This window comes from Canis lupus, chromosome 30 (genome assembly GCF_011100685.1).
Source record: "Canis lupus familiaris isolate Mischka breed German Shepherd chromosome 30, alternate assembly UU_Cfam_GSD_1.0, whole genome shotgun sequence".
NCBI classification, from domain to species: Eukaryota; Metazoa; Chordata; class Mammalia; order Carnivora; family Canidae; genus Canis; species Canis lupus.
In genome coordinates this window covers 5,944,488-5,962,482 of record NC_049251.1, presented here as the reverse complement: position 1 = coordinate 5,962,482, position 17,995 = coordinate 5,944,488, and the positions used below count along the sequence as shown (strand labels likewise).

Here is a 17,995-nt window from a genome sequence, read left to right as displayed (position 1 = left end):
AAACTAAAGTGACAAATCATCTGCCCTACACACACCCAAAATACAACAGTAGGACAGGCAGAGGAAAACTGCTATAACACCATCCTGTACAAAATAAAAGAAAATGGGAAGCACAAAGAAGTCACTGATCCAAAATAATTCTGAAATCAAAGTAGAAACATCTTACAAGTTGCTGGAAGAGAACCTGGACCTAGGAATAATTCTCCACGGCTCCTGGCTCTGCCCTTGGAGATTTGGTCTCTGATTTCTGAGTCACCCTTCCATTTTATGAAAGGTAGCCCATGTTGTATACATACATGTGTATAGAATGTTTTAACCTGCCTCCTACCAGTAGAATATTGGGTATCTAAAGGGTCCAAATTGATGATACTTCTGTCAAAATAACTCTTTGAAAACACTGTGGATCTCTTGTGATTTTTATTGGAGTTCACATCATTAGATTAAAAAGCACTGTCAGATATCTGAGATAAACTCTTCTCTATTTTAAATTTCTGCTAAGGGACACCCTAATCTGATTATAAACCCTATCACTTTGATGGAAAGGGTCTTGAAGGCACACTTTAGATCTTTCTGAGGTCGTAAGAAAGGATTTTTTAAATCATACACTTGGATTAATCTTTAGACAAAGCTATTCTGAAAGCACCTTGGATTTGACCTTTGCCTGGAAGCCATTTCCTAATTTTAGCATAGTTTGATATACTGAGAGGATGAGCAGGTCCTGGCTCCATTTTGTTTAGGAGCCCTTCCTTACCCTATATACTCTAAGTAAAAAGAAGAAACCAAGCAACAGTTTTAACCTTTTGCTTGAAAATCTCCTTGATCACCTAGCTGATTCAATACATGTTCTAGGGCCCACATTACATTTTTATGTATTACTGCAGATGACAGTGTGCTAACCTTTCTGCCACTATATAGTGACTCCCTTTCTTCCAGTTTCCAATATGGTTTTCATTTAAGCCTTTACTAGCAGTCTCCTCAAATGCTTGACATTAAACTTCCCATCGACTGTCCAAGTTCAAAGTCTAACCTGCATTTTAAGTATTTGATATGGCAGCACCCCATTTATGGGTGCCTAAATCTGTATTAATAACAAATTACCCCCAAACTTAGAGGCTTCAATTAACACTAACATTTTATAATTTTCGTAGGTCAGAAATTCAGGAACAGCTTAACTGTTAAATAGGTTCTGGCTCACAGTCTCCAATGAAGTTACAGTCAAAACATCAGCTATAAGGGCGCCTGGATGGTTCAGTCAGCTGAATGTCTACCTTTAGCTCAGGTAATGATCCCAGGGTCCTGGGACTGAGCCCCACAATGGGCTCCCTACTCAACGGGGAGGGAGCTCCCTGCTCCCACTCTCCCTCTGCCTGCTGCTCTGCCTGCTTGAGCACTCTGTCAAATAAATTAATAAAATCTTAAAAGAAACAAAAACAAAAAATACATCAGCTATGGCTTTAGTCATCTAAAGGCTTGTTTAAGAGTAAATGACTTGCTTCCCAGATGGCTCACTAGCATTGTTATTATCATAAGACTTCAGTTTCTCACCACATGGACATCTGTATTGGATTACTTGAGTGTCCTCATTCCATGACACTTGTCATTTTCTAGGACAGGTAATCCAAGAGAACCAGAAAGAAGCTGCAATGTCTTTTATGACCTACTCTTAGAAGTCCAAACATGTCACTTCTACCATAGGCCTATTTGTTAAGAAACAACTAAGTATAATGCATACTCAGGGGGAGAATTAGATTTTATCAAAAGGAATATAATTTAAGAATCCATTTTAAAAACACCACAGAATGTAAAACCAAGAATTAAAACTTGACATAAAAATTGCTCTTAGTAAAATTACATTTAAATGGAAGCTTACTACTATAGTCTCTAGTAACATTGCATATTTTCTATCTTATTATGAAAATAAAAAACCAAGCAAGTGATTTAGTCTAATAAAGCTAAAATATAAATAAATAACTCTTTTAGGGTGGTATACGTGTAACATTTTGGATTAAGGGCATTAGAAACATCTTACTATGAAGTAGCTGTCCCAAAGAGCTAGGAGAATAACTATCCTTACTGCTTTTCGTTATATGGTAACTGTACTAGACTCTTCCTAATTTTAACTTTTTACTCTTTCATCTGCTTCTGCGATAAATTTATTATTCTTCACTCATATCGTCCCCATTTTTTACTCATATCAAAACTTTGACAGGTACAAGTAGCAAATATGATCATGAAAACAATAGTTTTTTACAAAATCCATTGACTGTTGTATGTACAAAATGGTATACAAAGAAATGAGGTGAAAACAAATCACAAGATATAATGTCATTTTAATATTCTTGTGATTGGTTTCACCTCATTTCTTTGTATACCATTATGTAAAGGAAAAATTACTCCAGAACATAATTGTTTGCAATACTTTGTACATGAGTGCTCACTTCAGCAGCACATATACAAAATAAAAACGTTAAAAATTATAAACTTGAAAAAGGACACAGAAATAGTATATATTTCAGTGGAAAAAAAGACTACAGTATAGTGATATAATAACACACATACATACACATTTACGTGTATACAGAAAAAATCCCAACGGCTGTATTTAAAAATATATGGTCATCATGGATGGTAGTGTACTTATGTTTGTTTGTTTTTTTTTTCTTTAAACTTTGCTATCTTGCCCAGCCCCAGTGGCTTAGGTGTTTAGCGCCGCCTTCGACTCAGGGCATCATCCTGGAGATCCGGGATCGAGTCCCACATTGGGCTCCCTGCATGGAGCCTGCTTCTCCCTCTGCCTGTGTCTCTGCCTCTCTCTCTCTCTCTCTCTGTCACTAATAAATAAATAAAATCTTAAAAAATAAACAAACTTTGCTATCTTTCTCAAATTTTCCAAAATAAAAACATTTTCATTTTCTGATTATAAATGCACATAAAACATTTTGCCATATTTTTAGGTCATAACTATTTTTACAGTAATATAAATAACTGATTATTAATACTGGGTATATAAAAATTTGGGTTCTTTTACTGTTCTAATATTGTTATGAAGTATTAATACTACATCAAACTTGAAAAATATGGAAAAGTTCTAAAAAGAAAGTCATATAAGCTCAGAATCCCACAATTCAAAAGTAATAAAAATATTTAACATTTTAGTGGAGTAGTAACACCATATAATTTTTATGTTTTTATTACTCAGTATATTATAAGTGAATTAATAAATAGTTAAATGTTTAATGATTGCATGATAGATATATTCTAATTAATTCAATCATTCTGTTTCTCCTACTTAAATGGCTTATTTTTTATTATCAATACTTTAAATACACAAAACCAAAAATCTGTGTGTAAAAAATCTCTGTGCAAGAAAAAAACAAAAACAAAACAAAAAACCCAAACACTTTGTGCATTTCTATTCCTTAGTATAAATTACTGAAAATCTGTTCACTAGGGTCAAGAGGCTTTCAGGTTTCTGTTTTGAAGGCTTTTTTTTTTTTTTTTAATTTTTATTTATTTATGATAGTCACACAGAGAGAGAGAGAGAGAGGCAGAGACACAGGCAGAGGGAGAAGCAGGCTCCATGCACCGGGAGCCCGACGTGGGATTCGATCCCGGGTCTCCAGGATCGCGCCCTGGGCCAAAGGCAGGCGCCAAACCGCTGCGCCACCCAGGGATCCCCAAAGGCTTTTTAATATATACTACCAAACTGCTTTCTAGAAAGAATCTACAATCCACATTTTTTTCCAGCAGGGCATCAATCTGTCAATCTCAGAGACAGTACCGGGCAGTGTCAATTTTTATTTTATTATTTTAATTTTTAAAAGATTTTATTTATTTGAGAAAGAGAGAGAGAGAGAGAAAGAGAGAATGAGAAGCAGAGGGGTAGGGGGAGCGACAGGCAGAGTCCACACTAAGCATGGAACCTAACACAGGGCTGATCCAGGACCAGGAGATCACCACGGGTTGAAACCAAGAGTCAGATGCCTTTCTTTTTTTTTTTTTTAAGACTTTATTTATTTATTCATGAAAGAGAGAGAGAGGCAGAGATACAGGCAGAGGGAGAAGCAGGCTCCATGCAGGGAGACTGATGTGGGACTGGATCCCGGGACTTCAGGATCACACCCTGGCCCGAAGGCAGGCACTAAACCACTGAGCCACCCAGGGATCCCCCAAGAGTCAGATGCTTAACCAACTGAGCCACCCACACGCCCCTAGAGGGGAGTGTCCATTTTTAAACCTTTATTTCATAACTAAAAAATGTTAATTTACACTACCTGTTGCTTACCATAGTTCATATGTGCTTATTTTATTAACAATTTGCAATTTCTTTTCTGTGATCTCAGGGTCCTGGGATCAAGCTCCCCGCAGAGTGGGGCATCTGCTTCTCCCTCTGCCCCTCCCCACCCCCATCTCATGCTCTCACTCATTTGCTCTCTCATATAATTAAATAAAATCTTTTTAAAAAATATTGTGCAGGTATTTTCAGATGTGACTAGTATTTAAATCAGTACATTCTAAGTAAAAGATATTACCCTTCATTAAGCAGACAGGTCTCATTATGAAAAGACTTAAAGACTGAGGTTTACCAAAGAGGAAGGAAGTCAGCCATGAGATTCTGCCTTCCAACTCAAAACTGAAACATCAAAGTGTATCAAAATTGTGGTACATGCCTGCCTGCCTAACCTGTACATTTCTGACTTGTCAGTTCCCACAATCACTGAGCCGATTCCTTTAAAAACAAACCAAAAAAACCAACCACCACCAAACCAATCCAAGGAAACCAAACAAAACCAAACTTTCTATAACACATGCATACCTATATACATGCCCATATATCCTATTGCTTCTGTTTCTCTGTATTTCTTGACAAATACAGTGTCTTAGAAATTTATGTAAGTTGCTTATTTATTAAAGATAGTGATTTCCTCCCCACCCTTTATGTTCAGAAATTCCTTTCAAGGCAAACTACTTACTTGTAAGTCATCTTCTGCTCCTCCAGCTTCATTTTTAAATGTTGGGCATCCTAAAAAAACCAAGCAGATGTTAATTAAGCAAAGAATTTTTGTCTTAGGTTTTAGTATTATTGACTAATTGATTGAATCATAATACTGTAGAACTGTTCAGAGATCATTCTGGGCTGCCTGGCAAAGTCAGATGTTGGCTACCCATATCTGCTTCTTTGTTAGAAGAATAAAGTGATTATTTCCTTCTTCTACGGGTATATTTCTAGTTATTTATGAAAGAGGTTTTCTTGAAAGTGTGCTATCTCTAGCTAGCCCTGCCCCTGATTTTTCTAAAATGCGCAAACTGCTACACAGAGTACACACATTACAACTCCTCTTGTGTTTAGATGACAGTATTTATTCTATTTTCTAAATATTCTTACACAGAAAATACCTCAAGATATTAGTTGCTTTTTTAAGAGAGAAAACAAGCCTTAAACCACGATTGATAGCCAATAACCAATTGTTGCTATTGATCTTTGTGCATCAATGTTTCTCTGCACGTTTTCATGCTGTTGAAGAGTGCGTTTAGTTTCAATAAATAAGGAAGGATGTCTTAGCAAACTATGAGTTTATGCTAACTTTGAGAGACGTAGGTAGCATCGAAGATGAGAAATCTGTCCTTTGGAAAGGGTTGCATGGTTTATTTTTATTGTCATGGAAGACTAAGAGAGATTTAATGGGATTGCTGAAAGTCTACCAGTGGCTGGTAATAACAGTAATCAGTATGTTTTAAAAAATGTTCAAAAATAATGAGACAGATTAGTACTATAGCCTACTCTACCTGGCTAGGAATTTTAAGCTCCTCCATATATATCTAAACTGTCCTTTAAAAAGTGAAACCCAGGGACACCTGGGTGGCTCAGCAATTTAGCACCTGTCTTTAGCCCAGTGCGTGATCCTGGAGTCCCGGGATCAAGTCTCACATTGGGCTCCTTGTGTGGAGGCTGCTTCTCCCTCTGCTTATGTCTCTGCCTCTCTCTCTCTCTCTGTGTCTCTCATGAATAAATTAAAAACAAAAACAACAAAACCCCATGAAACTCAATCTATTTGATACTAGTGAAAAGAAATATGCTTTTATGAAGACATGAGTGTGGGCTTATTAAAAGCAATAAATACTTTAGGGAATACAAACTGGTGCAGCCACTGTGGAAAATAGTATGGAAGTTCCTCACAAAGTTAAAAATAGAACGACCCTACAATCCAGTAATTACACTACTGGGTATTTACACAAAAAATTCAAAAATACTAATTCAAAGGGATACATGCACCTCTATGCTCACTGCAGCATTTTTTATAATAGCCAAATTATGGAAGCACCCCAAGTGTCCAATGATGGATGAATAGATAAAAAAAGAGGTGGTATACATACACACACACAAACACACACACACACTGGAATACTATTCAGCCATAAAAAATTTGCATAACATGGATGGAGCCAGAGAGCATAATGCTAAGCAAAGTCAGTTAGAGAATGATAGATACCACGTCTTCATTCATACACAGAATTTAAGAAACAAAACAAATGAGCAAAGGAAAAAAGAAAGAGACACACACACAAACCAAGAATCAGACTTTTAATTATAAAGAACAAACTGATTGTTACCAGAGGGGAGGTGCTTGGGGGATGGATGAAATAGGTGAAGAGGATTAAGAATACACTTATCATGAGGAGCACTAAGCATAGTATGGTTCAATCACTATGTCATACACCTGAAATTAATGCAACACTGTGTGTTAACTACATTGGAGTGAAGATAAAAAGCTTAATTAAAAAAGGTAAAAATAAGTTAAAAATTCTAGCAGCCACAGATAATGATTGTCTTTTTAAAGTACTGGATCTTGGACACTACCTAAATATCAGAGTCAACTGGCAAACTTTTAGAAAATATACTGGTACCATAGTATATTCTCAAACTGGTATTGTCAGAATCTGGGATGAGGCAAGGCATAGGACATCACATATTTTTTATTTCTTGCAGTGGTTTGAGAACCACACCACTACTGGAGAATCTCAGGAACTTCCCCCCCCCCCCCAAATTCATTATATTATCATTTTGCAATTTTCCATCACATCTGAAATAGATAGGAACGTGAAAGAAAGAAGAAAGAAAGAAAAGAAAAGAAAAGAAAAGAAAAGAAAAGAAAAGAAAAGAAAAGAAAAGAAAAGAAAAGAAAGGAAAGCCCCAGCTCCCCTCCCTAGATAGACAGACTTGACTAGTCTGGAGTGGGGACCAGTTTTTCTATTTTCCAAAGTGTCCCAGGTGACTGAAATGTATAGCAAACAATGAGAACAATCTAGAAAGAACTTATAGGTTCCTGTCATAAAGCTAAAATGACTGCTACTATTCCATGGAATTTTTCTAAACTGTAAATCACTTTGTTTACCAATCATTAATCCCTGAAAATAGATAAATAGATTATTTAAGCACAGGTTCATGCACCAGCAGTACAGATTTATACTAAGCCTTTCCATGTTCTTGCCTATTGCCAGTCTCATAGTTCATTCATTTCTTCTAACTTTCCTATTAAAATATCTTCAAAATATACAAATCACAATGCTAATATATTTTGATTATTACTTTATAAGAAGGTTATTTCTATTTATAGAGACAATTTTCCTTCTTAATTAGAAAAACAAATCAAGCCTTAATTATAACCTCGTTGTGGGAAAGAAATGGGCCTTAAAGTGCTTCTTTTTGCTTAATTAAGCAGAGGCCAGTCTTACACGTAAATACATTCTTCTTCCTTTTAAAACCTGCAAGCTTTAGAGTTAATAATCTTAACAGACTGGCAAAATATACAAAGAGGTAGATGGGGCTGTGGTCTCTGCCAATCCTCAATAATGAAACCAGAAAAAAAAAAAAAATGAAACCAGGTAAAAAGCTAAGAGTTTCAAGAAAGGGTTCGCCATAGGAAAAAATAGAGTCTACATATGAAAAAGAGAAAATTTCTAATAACCCAATTCAATTGAACCTTGAACAATGCAGGTGTTAGGAACACCCACCCCTGCCCCGCCCAAATGCAGCTGAAAATCCACACATAACTTTTGGTTTCCCAAACACTAAATAATCTACTGTCCACTGAAGCATTATCAGTAATATATACAATTAACACATATTTTGGGTATCATATGTATTATATACTGTATTCTTAAGAATAAAATAGAGAAAAGAAAACATTACCAAGCAAATCATAAGGAAAATACATTTATAGTACTGCACTGTAAAAAAAAAAAAAAATCCACATATAGTAGACTGGCACAGTTTAAAACAATGTTGTTTAAGGGTCACCTGTTTTTGATTATTTAAATTTTTCTTTTTTATTACCAAAACAAGGATATAATTGATATAACAACACACAAAGATTTTCAAAGTTCTGACCGCTCCCTCTTCTTCATGCTGTTACTTAGAACCATTGGAATCATCTGAAGTCTGTACTGATGAGTTTGAGGTAATACATGTAAGTGGTATATATTATGATGTGACAAATATAAAATGGATTTTAAAAAAGCATGATTTTATCTTTGCCTAGAGTGAGTTTTCAAAGCTAATTACATAAATCACAAAAGCTGTCTTGCTTAAAGTCACTCTACTCTACCATATAGGTTAAACAAATTAAGAAAGCAGTTAAGAAAACCTACCTTGAGAAATATCTTCTATAGCTCTTCGAATGCCTCTATCAAAAGCCCTAGCATCAGCAGGACTTTGAAAGGTAAGGCCAAATTTCTTGTCATCAATCTTCCAGTGGTGAAATGTTGGAGTGACCTTATTGTAAATGAGGTCTTTTTTAAGCATACATTCCAAAACCACCTGCCAAGAGTTAAATGCCAAAGATTACTATACTTATATCACATAATCTAATGTAGCTCTTAAATACAAATGGAGGTGAGAATAAGAGCTATTTTAGTAAATGCATTTCCCCCTTCTATTAATACAGAGGTCTTGCTAGTTAATCTACTTCATAAAGTCACTCAATACAGAAATCAAAATGGGATTAAAGAGGATTCTGGAAGATGACAAAGTATGAAGGAAACTTTCTCCCCACTTAGACAATAATTACATTGGCAGAATCTGTCTGATGTAACTATGTTGGAAATCTGAAGTCTGTTGAAGGTTTGAACTCCCAAGGGAAGACGTGGACAGCAAACTGGGGTTAACTTTGGTCAATCTCTGCATTAGTACAATAGCAACTACCCATTTCCCATGGCAGGAAGATATGCACAACATATTCCTGGAGCACCCTGCACATAAATCACAGGAGCCAGGGTGGGTAAAAAGAACCCTGTCCTCCACATATCAGGGATCTGTGCTCTGATTACTGATGACTAACTCTGATCAGATAGGTGCAAAGAAGGGGATAGCCATAGTTGTTATATCTTCCCTTACTGTTTCAAGTCCCTCCTCAACAGAATCAAGAGATGTCTAGGTTATTTAAAGGATCAGCATCCTTTTTTTACCTATCATTTATTTTTTCCCATTTGGGGTGCTAGACATTAAAGACCAGGACATTCAAACAAAATTACATTCATGGGGAAAATTAGAAACTGACTATTCATACCCAGGGAAATACTCAGAAAAGACATGAGAAGATCTAAATTTATACGTTAGGCAGATCCTCAGCATAGAGACAACCTACAACGATTAAAAAAATAAATAAAATCTTACAGAAGGGACAACCTGACAATCTGATTTCCAGAGTTAGCACACTATTTGATTTAACGTTCAGTGTTCAACAAAAAAAAACTTAAGGCACACAAAGAAACAGTAAATTCATTTTTTCCTTTTCCCATTGTAAGAAAAAAAGAAAATCAACAGAAACTGTCCCTAAAAAAGGCCTTACGGCAGATTAGGCAAAGGCTAAAAAAAAATCCCACAAAACTGTCCTAAGGAGAAAGTCAAGAAAATGATGTACAAACTAAAGTATCAATAAAGAGACAAAATCTAAAAAGAAATTCTGGAGCTTTAAAGCATAATAAATGAAAAAAAAAATTACAAGATTTAAAGCAGATTTGAACAGGCAGAAAAAGATCTATGTACTTGAAAACAGACAACAGACATTACTGAGTCTGAAGAACAGGGGTAAAAAAGATTAAAGAAAAGCAAACACAGCGGGAACCCTAGGTGGCGCAGTGGTTTGGCGCCTGCCTTTGGCCCAGGGCGCGATCCTGGAGACCCGGGATCGAATCCCACGTCGGGCTCTCGGTGCATGGAGCCTGCTTCTCCCTCTGCCTATGTCTCTGCCTCTCTCTCTCTCTCTCTGTGCTCTGTGTGACTATCATAAATAAATTTAAAAAAATTAAAAAAAAAAAGAAAAAGAAAAGCAAACACAGATTAAAGGACTTGTGGGATACCATCAAGAGGACCAACATAGGGGTGTCTCAGTTGCTTAATGTCAGATTCTTGATTTTGGCTCAGGTCATAACCTCAGGGTCATGAGATCAGGCTCTGTGCTCAGCATGGAGTCCACTTGGGATTCTCTCTCCCTCTCCCTCTGCCGCTCCATTATGTACCACCCACTCTCTCTCAGAAAATAAATGAATAAATCTTAAAAAAAAAAAAAAAAAGAACAAATACACTGTAGGAGCTGCAGAAAGAGAAGAGGAAAAGGGGAAGAGAGTATTTGAAGAAACAACAGTTTAAAACTTCATACATTTGATGAAAGACATCAATATTAACATCTAAGAAACTCAACAAACTCCAAATAAGATGAATTCAAATGAGAGCCACATATCAGACACAGAGAGAATCTTGAAAGCAGCAAGAGAGATGTGAACTGTCACATTCAAGGGATCCCAAAAGAGTATTAGCAGATTTCTCTTTAGAAACTTTGGGGGACAGAAGATACTGGGCAGATATATTCAAAGTATTAAAAGAAAAAGAAGTCAATCAAGAATCCTTTATCTAACAAAACTGTCCTTCAAAAGTAAGATAGAAACTAAGACATTTCCAGATAAACAAAAGCTGTCCACTAGACTTGTCCTACAAAAAAAGGTCAGAGAAATCCTACAAAGTGAAATGAAGTAACAAGAGACAGTAACTTGAGGGAGTATGGAGAAATAAAGATGTCAATAAAGGTAAGTGCATGAGCACTTTAAAAAAACAGTAAAATTGTAAAAATACTGGTTTGTAACTGACACATAGTAAACCTTCAATAAACAGGAATGGAAATGGTGATGTTAGTCATCAGGTGATACCACTAATTCATAATACAACAATTGCTATGAAAAACTAGGAGACCATTACTTATGAGAAGAGACTTTTTTTAATAAAGGAGGAGATATTTGAATGATAAATAAAGGCATTCAGGAGCTCAAAGAGCTTATGGGTAGATTCTGAGAAGGTGAAGTCAACAGATTCTAAAGCCTGTGAAAAATTTCAATCTCTGATGCTTTTCCTTCTTCTGAAAGAAATTTTAGGGTATTTTATAGGGGAGGGGGTGAAGAAAAATGCCACAGTCACTAAATAACTAAAACTTCTGAAGATATATTCCGAGTTATTTTAGGAAATATAGAGCAAAACTCCTGTCATAAAATTACTGGACTGTTTGCCAGAAGTACTTTAAATAGACCAAGTCAAAAATGGGTACAAGTGCATTTTTGTTTCATTAATAACAACTAACAGTTTGGGAGAGCAGAGTAAAATTAAATATGTACTTTCAAACTATGTACTTTATTATAGTTGCTACCTTACAAATAGATAATTACATGTTTACAAATTGTATTATCTAAGAAGTAGTATAATTCGTAGCTAGACAAATTTTTTTCAGCAGTAACTTTCTGAAATATCTTTGACTCTAAGGAAATATCATTCCATTTTTGAAATAAAAATGCCAAATTCAAATTAAATTACTCCTAACCAAAATCAGTAATTGGTAGCTCATATAGTTGTTTCATATTATGAGCCTTAGTTTTCTGGATACAAAAGCTAGTATCCTTCATAAAGACACCAAGAAATATGAAATTATGCATATTATCAAATACATAATTTTACTAATTATCTATTAATAAAAATTTATCTTTAATGCTATGCTCTGAGTTGAGTTGGATTTTAGACATTTTTATAAAGGAACAGAAGGAGCAATGGCAGTGTTTCTCACATAACAGCAGTTCAGCGAAAACAGAAGGGAGGGAGCCAATATTCTTTAAATATATGCATGTCATAAAGGAGACTGGGGAACTGCTCCAGATTAAAAGAGAATAAAGACATGTGACAGCTAAATGCTATGTGATCTTGTACTGATGGAACAAAAAAGTTATAAGAATATTATTAGGACAGTTGACAAAACTGGAATATGGACTGTAGATTAATGTAGCATGTTTATGTTAAACTTCTTAAATAGGATAATTAAACTATGACCTTGTAAGAAAATATCCTCATTCTTATTTTTTATGATTTTACTTATTTATTCATGAGACACACAAAGAGAGACGCAGAGACATAGGCAGAGGAAGAAGCAGCTTCTCTGTGGGGAGCCCAGTGCAGGACTCTATCCCAGGACCCTGGGATCACAACCTGAGCCATAGGCAGATGCTCAACCACTGAGCCACCCCAGCGTGCCAAATACCCTTTTTCTTAAGACAAATACACTGAAGTACTAAGAGGTAAAAGGCAGAATATATGCAATTTACTTCAAAAAGTCCAGAAACAGGGATCCCTGGGTGGCGCAGCAGTTTAGCGCCTGCTTTTGGCCCAGGGCGCGATCCTGGAGACCCGGGATCGAATCCCACGTCGGGCTCCCGGTGCGTGGAGCCTGCTTCTCCCTCTGCCTGTGTCTCTGCCTCTCTCTCTCTCACTGTGTGTCTATCATAAATAAATAAAAATTAAAAAAAAAAGTCCAGAAACAAATAAGCGTGCATATGTATGTGGGTGTGTACACTGGGGGAAGGAGAGACACTGATAAAACCAACATGGCAAATGTTAAAAAATTGGTGTATTTGGAGGAAAAAATTCGGTGTGTTTGGGTAAAAGATGCACAGGAGATCTTATACAATTCTTGTTAGAAGTTGATTCTTTGCAAATGAGAAATGAAATGGATAAACAAAAAAGGCATAAAAGCACAATAAATGGGGGTACCTGGATGACTCAGTCTTAGGTGTCAAACTCTGTTCCAGCTCAGGTCATGATCTCAGGGTCATGAGACTGAGCCCTATGTTGGGCTCTGTGCTCCTCTCTGCTTAAGGTTCTCTTTTCTCTCTCTCTATGCCTGCCCCACCCGCCGTGCACTTTCTCTAAAACAAATCCTTTAAAAAAAATACAAATCATCAATATTCAGGAATGAAAAGTAAAACAAAACAAAACTGAAATCACAGCAAAACTTTAGAAAGAAAGAAAGAATACAATGTAAGGTTTTATAAACCCAAATTTGAAAAACTAAATGAAATAGCCAATTTCCTAGAAAAACTGTAACTTAATCAAAACTGGTTAAAAAGGAAACAGAAAGTCATTAGAGACCTGTAACCATCAGAGAAAATCAATAGGAAGTGAAAATAAAAGGGGATGAGGGATTGTAAAATGAGATATACTGTGATTCCTTCAGCACCTCTGAGAAGTCAGGCACTAGAGACCACAATCAAAAAGGTTATCCCCTGTAGAGAATTTAGGAGGAATTACTATCAGCAGAAAGAGGAGAAAACTGTAGTCCCTGACTTCTAATTAAGACACTGTTCTAGGGCCAGCCCTGGTGGCGCAGCAGTTTAGCGCCGCCTGCAGCCCAGGGCGTGATCCTGGAGACCCTGGATCGAGTCCCGCGTCAGGCTCTCTGCATGGAGCCTGCTTCCCCCTCTGCCTGTGTCTTTGCCTCTCTCTGTCTCTATGAATAATGAATAAATAAATAAAATCTTTAAAAAAAAAAAAAAAGACACTGTTCTAACTCCCGGTGCCCACACAAACAACAACATGAAATTCTTGGGCACAGGCAATAATCCCTGCTTCTTCACCTGGCTCTTTCTCAAGCCCCCATAGGCGGTTAGATGTCTGAATTGCCAGAGTAATACTAAACAACCTTAAATAATTCTCTTCTCCCTCAACTGGTTCTGCATAATTTGGAGAGGGGCCCATACAACTTTGAAGAAGCCATCTCAATGATCTAAGGATCTAATAGCCATGAATCTTTATTAATCAATTTATACAGCAATATCTATATAACATAAAAACCATTTAGAAACATAAGAATATTCAAAAACATAATAATAGTTGGAGAGTTTCAGCATCCTTCGAGCTGAAGTAGACCAAAACAGAAGAGAAAGGATATGTAAGAGTTGAAAAATTTAATAAACAAGGTTAAACTTTATAAACCCAAATCTTTATATTACAGTGAATTGAAGCTTTTCAAAAGGCTATGGACATTGGAATGTGGAAAGGTCGCAAATCCATAACTGAAGTTCCTCCCCAAGAAACTAGAACAAGAAAAACAGAGGAAACAGAAGGAAGAAAATAATAATAAACAGAAACCAATCCATTGAAATAATCAATCAGTGAAAACAGAAAAAAAAAAAAAAAAACAATGAAACAAAATGCTGGTTTAAAGAAAACACTAAAATTGATTAATCTCTAATAAGACTGACAAATTAAAAATGAACACACATCACCAATTTCAGGAATGAAACAAAGGATTTACTAAAGATCTTGCAGCCTTTAAAACTATAATTGATGTACTAAGAAAACTTTTCCTTCATAAATTAGATAACTAGAAAGAAATGACCCAATTCTCTGAAAATTGTGTATTATCAAAACTCGATCAAGATAAAAGATAACCTGAATAGTCCTATAACCATTAAAGAAATTGAATTTGTAATTAAAAGCTATTCAAGAAATCTCTCTATATTAAAATGATTTAACTGGAGAATTCTACCCAATATTTAAAGATGAACTAACACCAATTGTACAATATCTCTTCTAGAAAACAGAAAAAGAAGGAATATTTCCCAATTCATTTTATGAGGTCAATATTACTTCAATACCAACACCAGACAATGATAATACCAAAAAAACCCATAAACAAACAAAACTACAGACCAATACCTCTCATAACTTAAATACAAAATTCCTTAATAAAATAGTAGCAGCAAATCAGGACACCTAGCTGGTTCATTTGGAAGAGTATGCAACTCCTGATCTCGGAGTCATGAGTTCAAGCCCTATATTGGGTGTACAGATTACTTAAAAAAGTAAATAAACTTAAAAAAAAATAGTAGCAAATCAAATCCAATGATATATAAAAATATTATACATCATGACCAAGCAGGACTTATTCTAGGCTACAAGGCTGGGTCAACATTCAAAAATCAATCAACAAAATCTGTCGTATCAACAAGCTAAAGATATGATCATATCAGTTGCCTACAAAAAGCATTTGACAAATTCTAGCAACTATATATGATAAAGAATATCAGTAAGCCAGAAATAGAAGAATTATCTTAATTCATGAAAGAGCACTATAAAAAAACTGTGCAGTAACATCTTACTCAAGGGTAAAAGACTGAATGTGTTTTCACTAAGATCTAAACAAGGCAAGGACGTTTCCTAATACCATTACTCTTGAACAAAGCACTTAAAGTTCTGGTCACTACAATAATCAAAGAAAAAGAAATAAAAAGCATACAGATCAAAAAGGAAGGAATACTACTGTTCCTATTTGTAGATGACATGACTATCTATATTAAAAAAATCCCAGGGAATCCAAACACCTCATAGTTCAACAAGATAACAGGACACGAAAATTAACCACATCTCTATATAATGAGCAAGCAGAAATCAAAATTATAAACACCAATACCGTTTACAATTGCTCCAAGAAAAATAATACACTTAGCAAAACAAATACAGGAGTTACATGCTGAAAATCACAAAATGCTAATGGAAGAATTCAGACCTTACTAGAGACAAACCACATTCATGAGTTAGAACATTCAACATAGTAAAGATGTCAATTCTCCCCAAACTGACCCATAGGTTTAATACAATTCCTATTAAAAATCCTAGTAAGGATTTTGGTAGACATAGGTAAGATTATTCTAAAATTTATATAGAAAGACACAGACCCTAGAATAGCTAAAATAATCTTAAGAAAGAAGAATAAAATGAGAGAAATCACTATCTTATATACAAGGGAAGGGAGGGCTTAAAAAATAACTATAGTAACACAAGTGATACTTGTGGAGGCGATAAACAGTAAATGGTGCTGGATAATCTGGACATTCACAGGCAAAACAAAACCCACTTTTACCTTAGTATTATACCTCATATAAAAATTAACTCAAATTTGACTGAAGACTTAAATATAATATAAAATATAAAAACTATAAAACTTTTAGGAAAAAAATAGGATAAATCTTTGAGACTTAGGACAAGACAGAAAGTCCCTGAACCGGACACTAAAATCATGATCTGTGAAAGGAAAAAAATGATACACTGATCATAAAAATTTAAAACTTTGGCTCAGCAAAAGACCCACGAAGAAGACAGAAGAAAAGCTACAGACCGGGAGAAAATATTTGCAAGCCATATATCCCAACAAAGGACAAGTATATAGAAAATAAAAAGAACTCTCAAAACTCAACATCAAAAACAAAACAAAACAAAACAACAAAAAAACACACACAATTCAATGAGAAAAATAGCTAAAGGACATGAATATTTTTCTGTTCAAAAAGCACATATAAAGATATTCAACATCATTAGCCATTGGGAAATACAAATTAAAACCATGATGAGCTCTCACTACATACCTATCAGAATGACTATAAGAAAAAATAGTAACTACACAAAATGCTGGCAAGAATGCCTAGAAATTGGATCGTTTATACTTTGCTAATGGAAATGTAACAGCATAGCCACTCTTGGAAAAAATTGGGCAGTTTCTTACAAAACTATCATATACTCAAGAATTGCACTCTTGGGTCATTTATTCCAGAGAAATAAAACTTAGGTTCAGAGAAAAACTTGCACATGAATGTTCAGAGCAGCTTTATTTTCAATAGCATAAAATTGGAAACAGCCTAGATGTCCTTCAATGAGTCAATGGTTAAACAAATCTGGTACAAAGACATCACAGAACACTAGCCAACAATAAAAAGGAAGTATTGATACACTCAACAATCTGAATGAATCCTCAGGGTACAACAGTGAATGAAAAAAGCCAATCCTGAAAGGTTACTTATTTATGATTCCAATTATACATTTTTTGAAATTACAAAATTACAGAAATGGAGAATAGATGAGTGGTTGCCAGGCCAAGGAGGAGGTGGATGTGGTTATAAAAGAGTAACAGGAGGGATGATTCTTGTGGTTACTGAGTTATTCTGTATCTTTTCTGTGGGTGGTAAAACTGTATGGTTCTAAATACACACCAATTTGTACATGTAGGAAAATCTGAATATGATGACTTGTATCAATGTGAATATACATTCTGATTATGATTATACTACTGTTTTGCACAATGTTACCAATGGGAAAGCTTGGTAAAAAGTAACAGGATCTCTTCATATTATTCCTTACACCAATTAGTAATCTATAATTTGTCTGAATAAAAATATCAATTACAAAGTCTCTGGAACATACGCAAAACTAGATTTCAAAAAATGAATATCAACTTCCATGAGGGAACATAAGAAACATTAAGGACACTTTCTTATAATAAAGGATATCTGAAAGCAGTAAGTAAATCATACTTGTGTCTGCAACACTAGAAATTCCATTAAATTCACAAAGAAGCCAACATTAGCACAAACATTTAACCTTATTCCGAAGTTCTAACTATACAATGCTATACAAAAGGAAGATAAGTTGCATGAATGAGCTTTAAAGGATATCAGAAATGATCTCCCCCCCCAAAAAAAATCATTTACAACAGTCACACATTTTTTATGTATGTAGGCAAAAAACTTAAATGAGTGTACCTATACCAAAAGAAAAATTGTTTAATGTTCTGAATGAGCAAAAAGGGTAAAGACGAATAATGAGGGGGGAAACTAGTATTAGCAGATATTA

At 35.2% G+C, this 17,995-nt stretch overlaps 1 protein-coding gene across 3 annotated transcripts in view; it reads right to left on the bottom strand.

Moving 5' to 3' along the window:
• Positions 1–17,995, bottom strand: part of SPRED1 (sprouty related EVH1 domain containing 1) — a 120,363-nt gene that overhangs the window by 33,867 nt on the left and 68,501 nt on the right. For all 3 annotated transcript variants that reach the window (XM_038580012.1, XM_038580010.1, XM_038580011.1), the window contains exons 3-4: positions 8,650–8,818; positions 4,974–5,023 (exon numbers count right to left, since the gene is read on the bottom strand). In XM_038580012.1, coding sequence (XP_038435940.1) covers positions 4,974–5,023; positions 8,650–8,818 — 219 coding nt within the window. The remainder of the gene's footprint in view (positions 1–4,973; positions 5,024–8,649; positions 8,819–17,995) is intronic.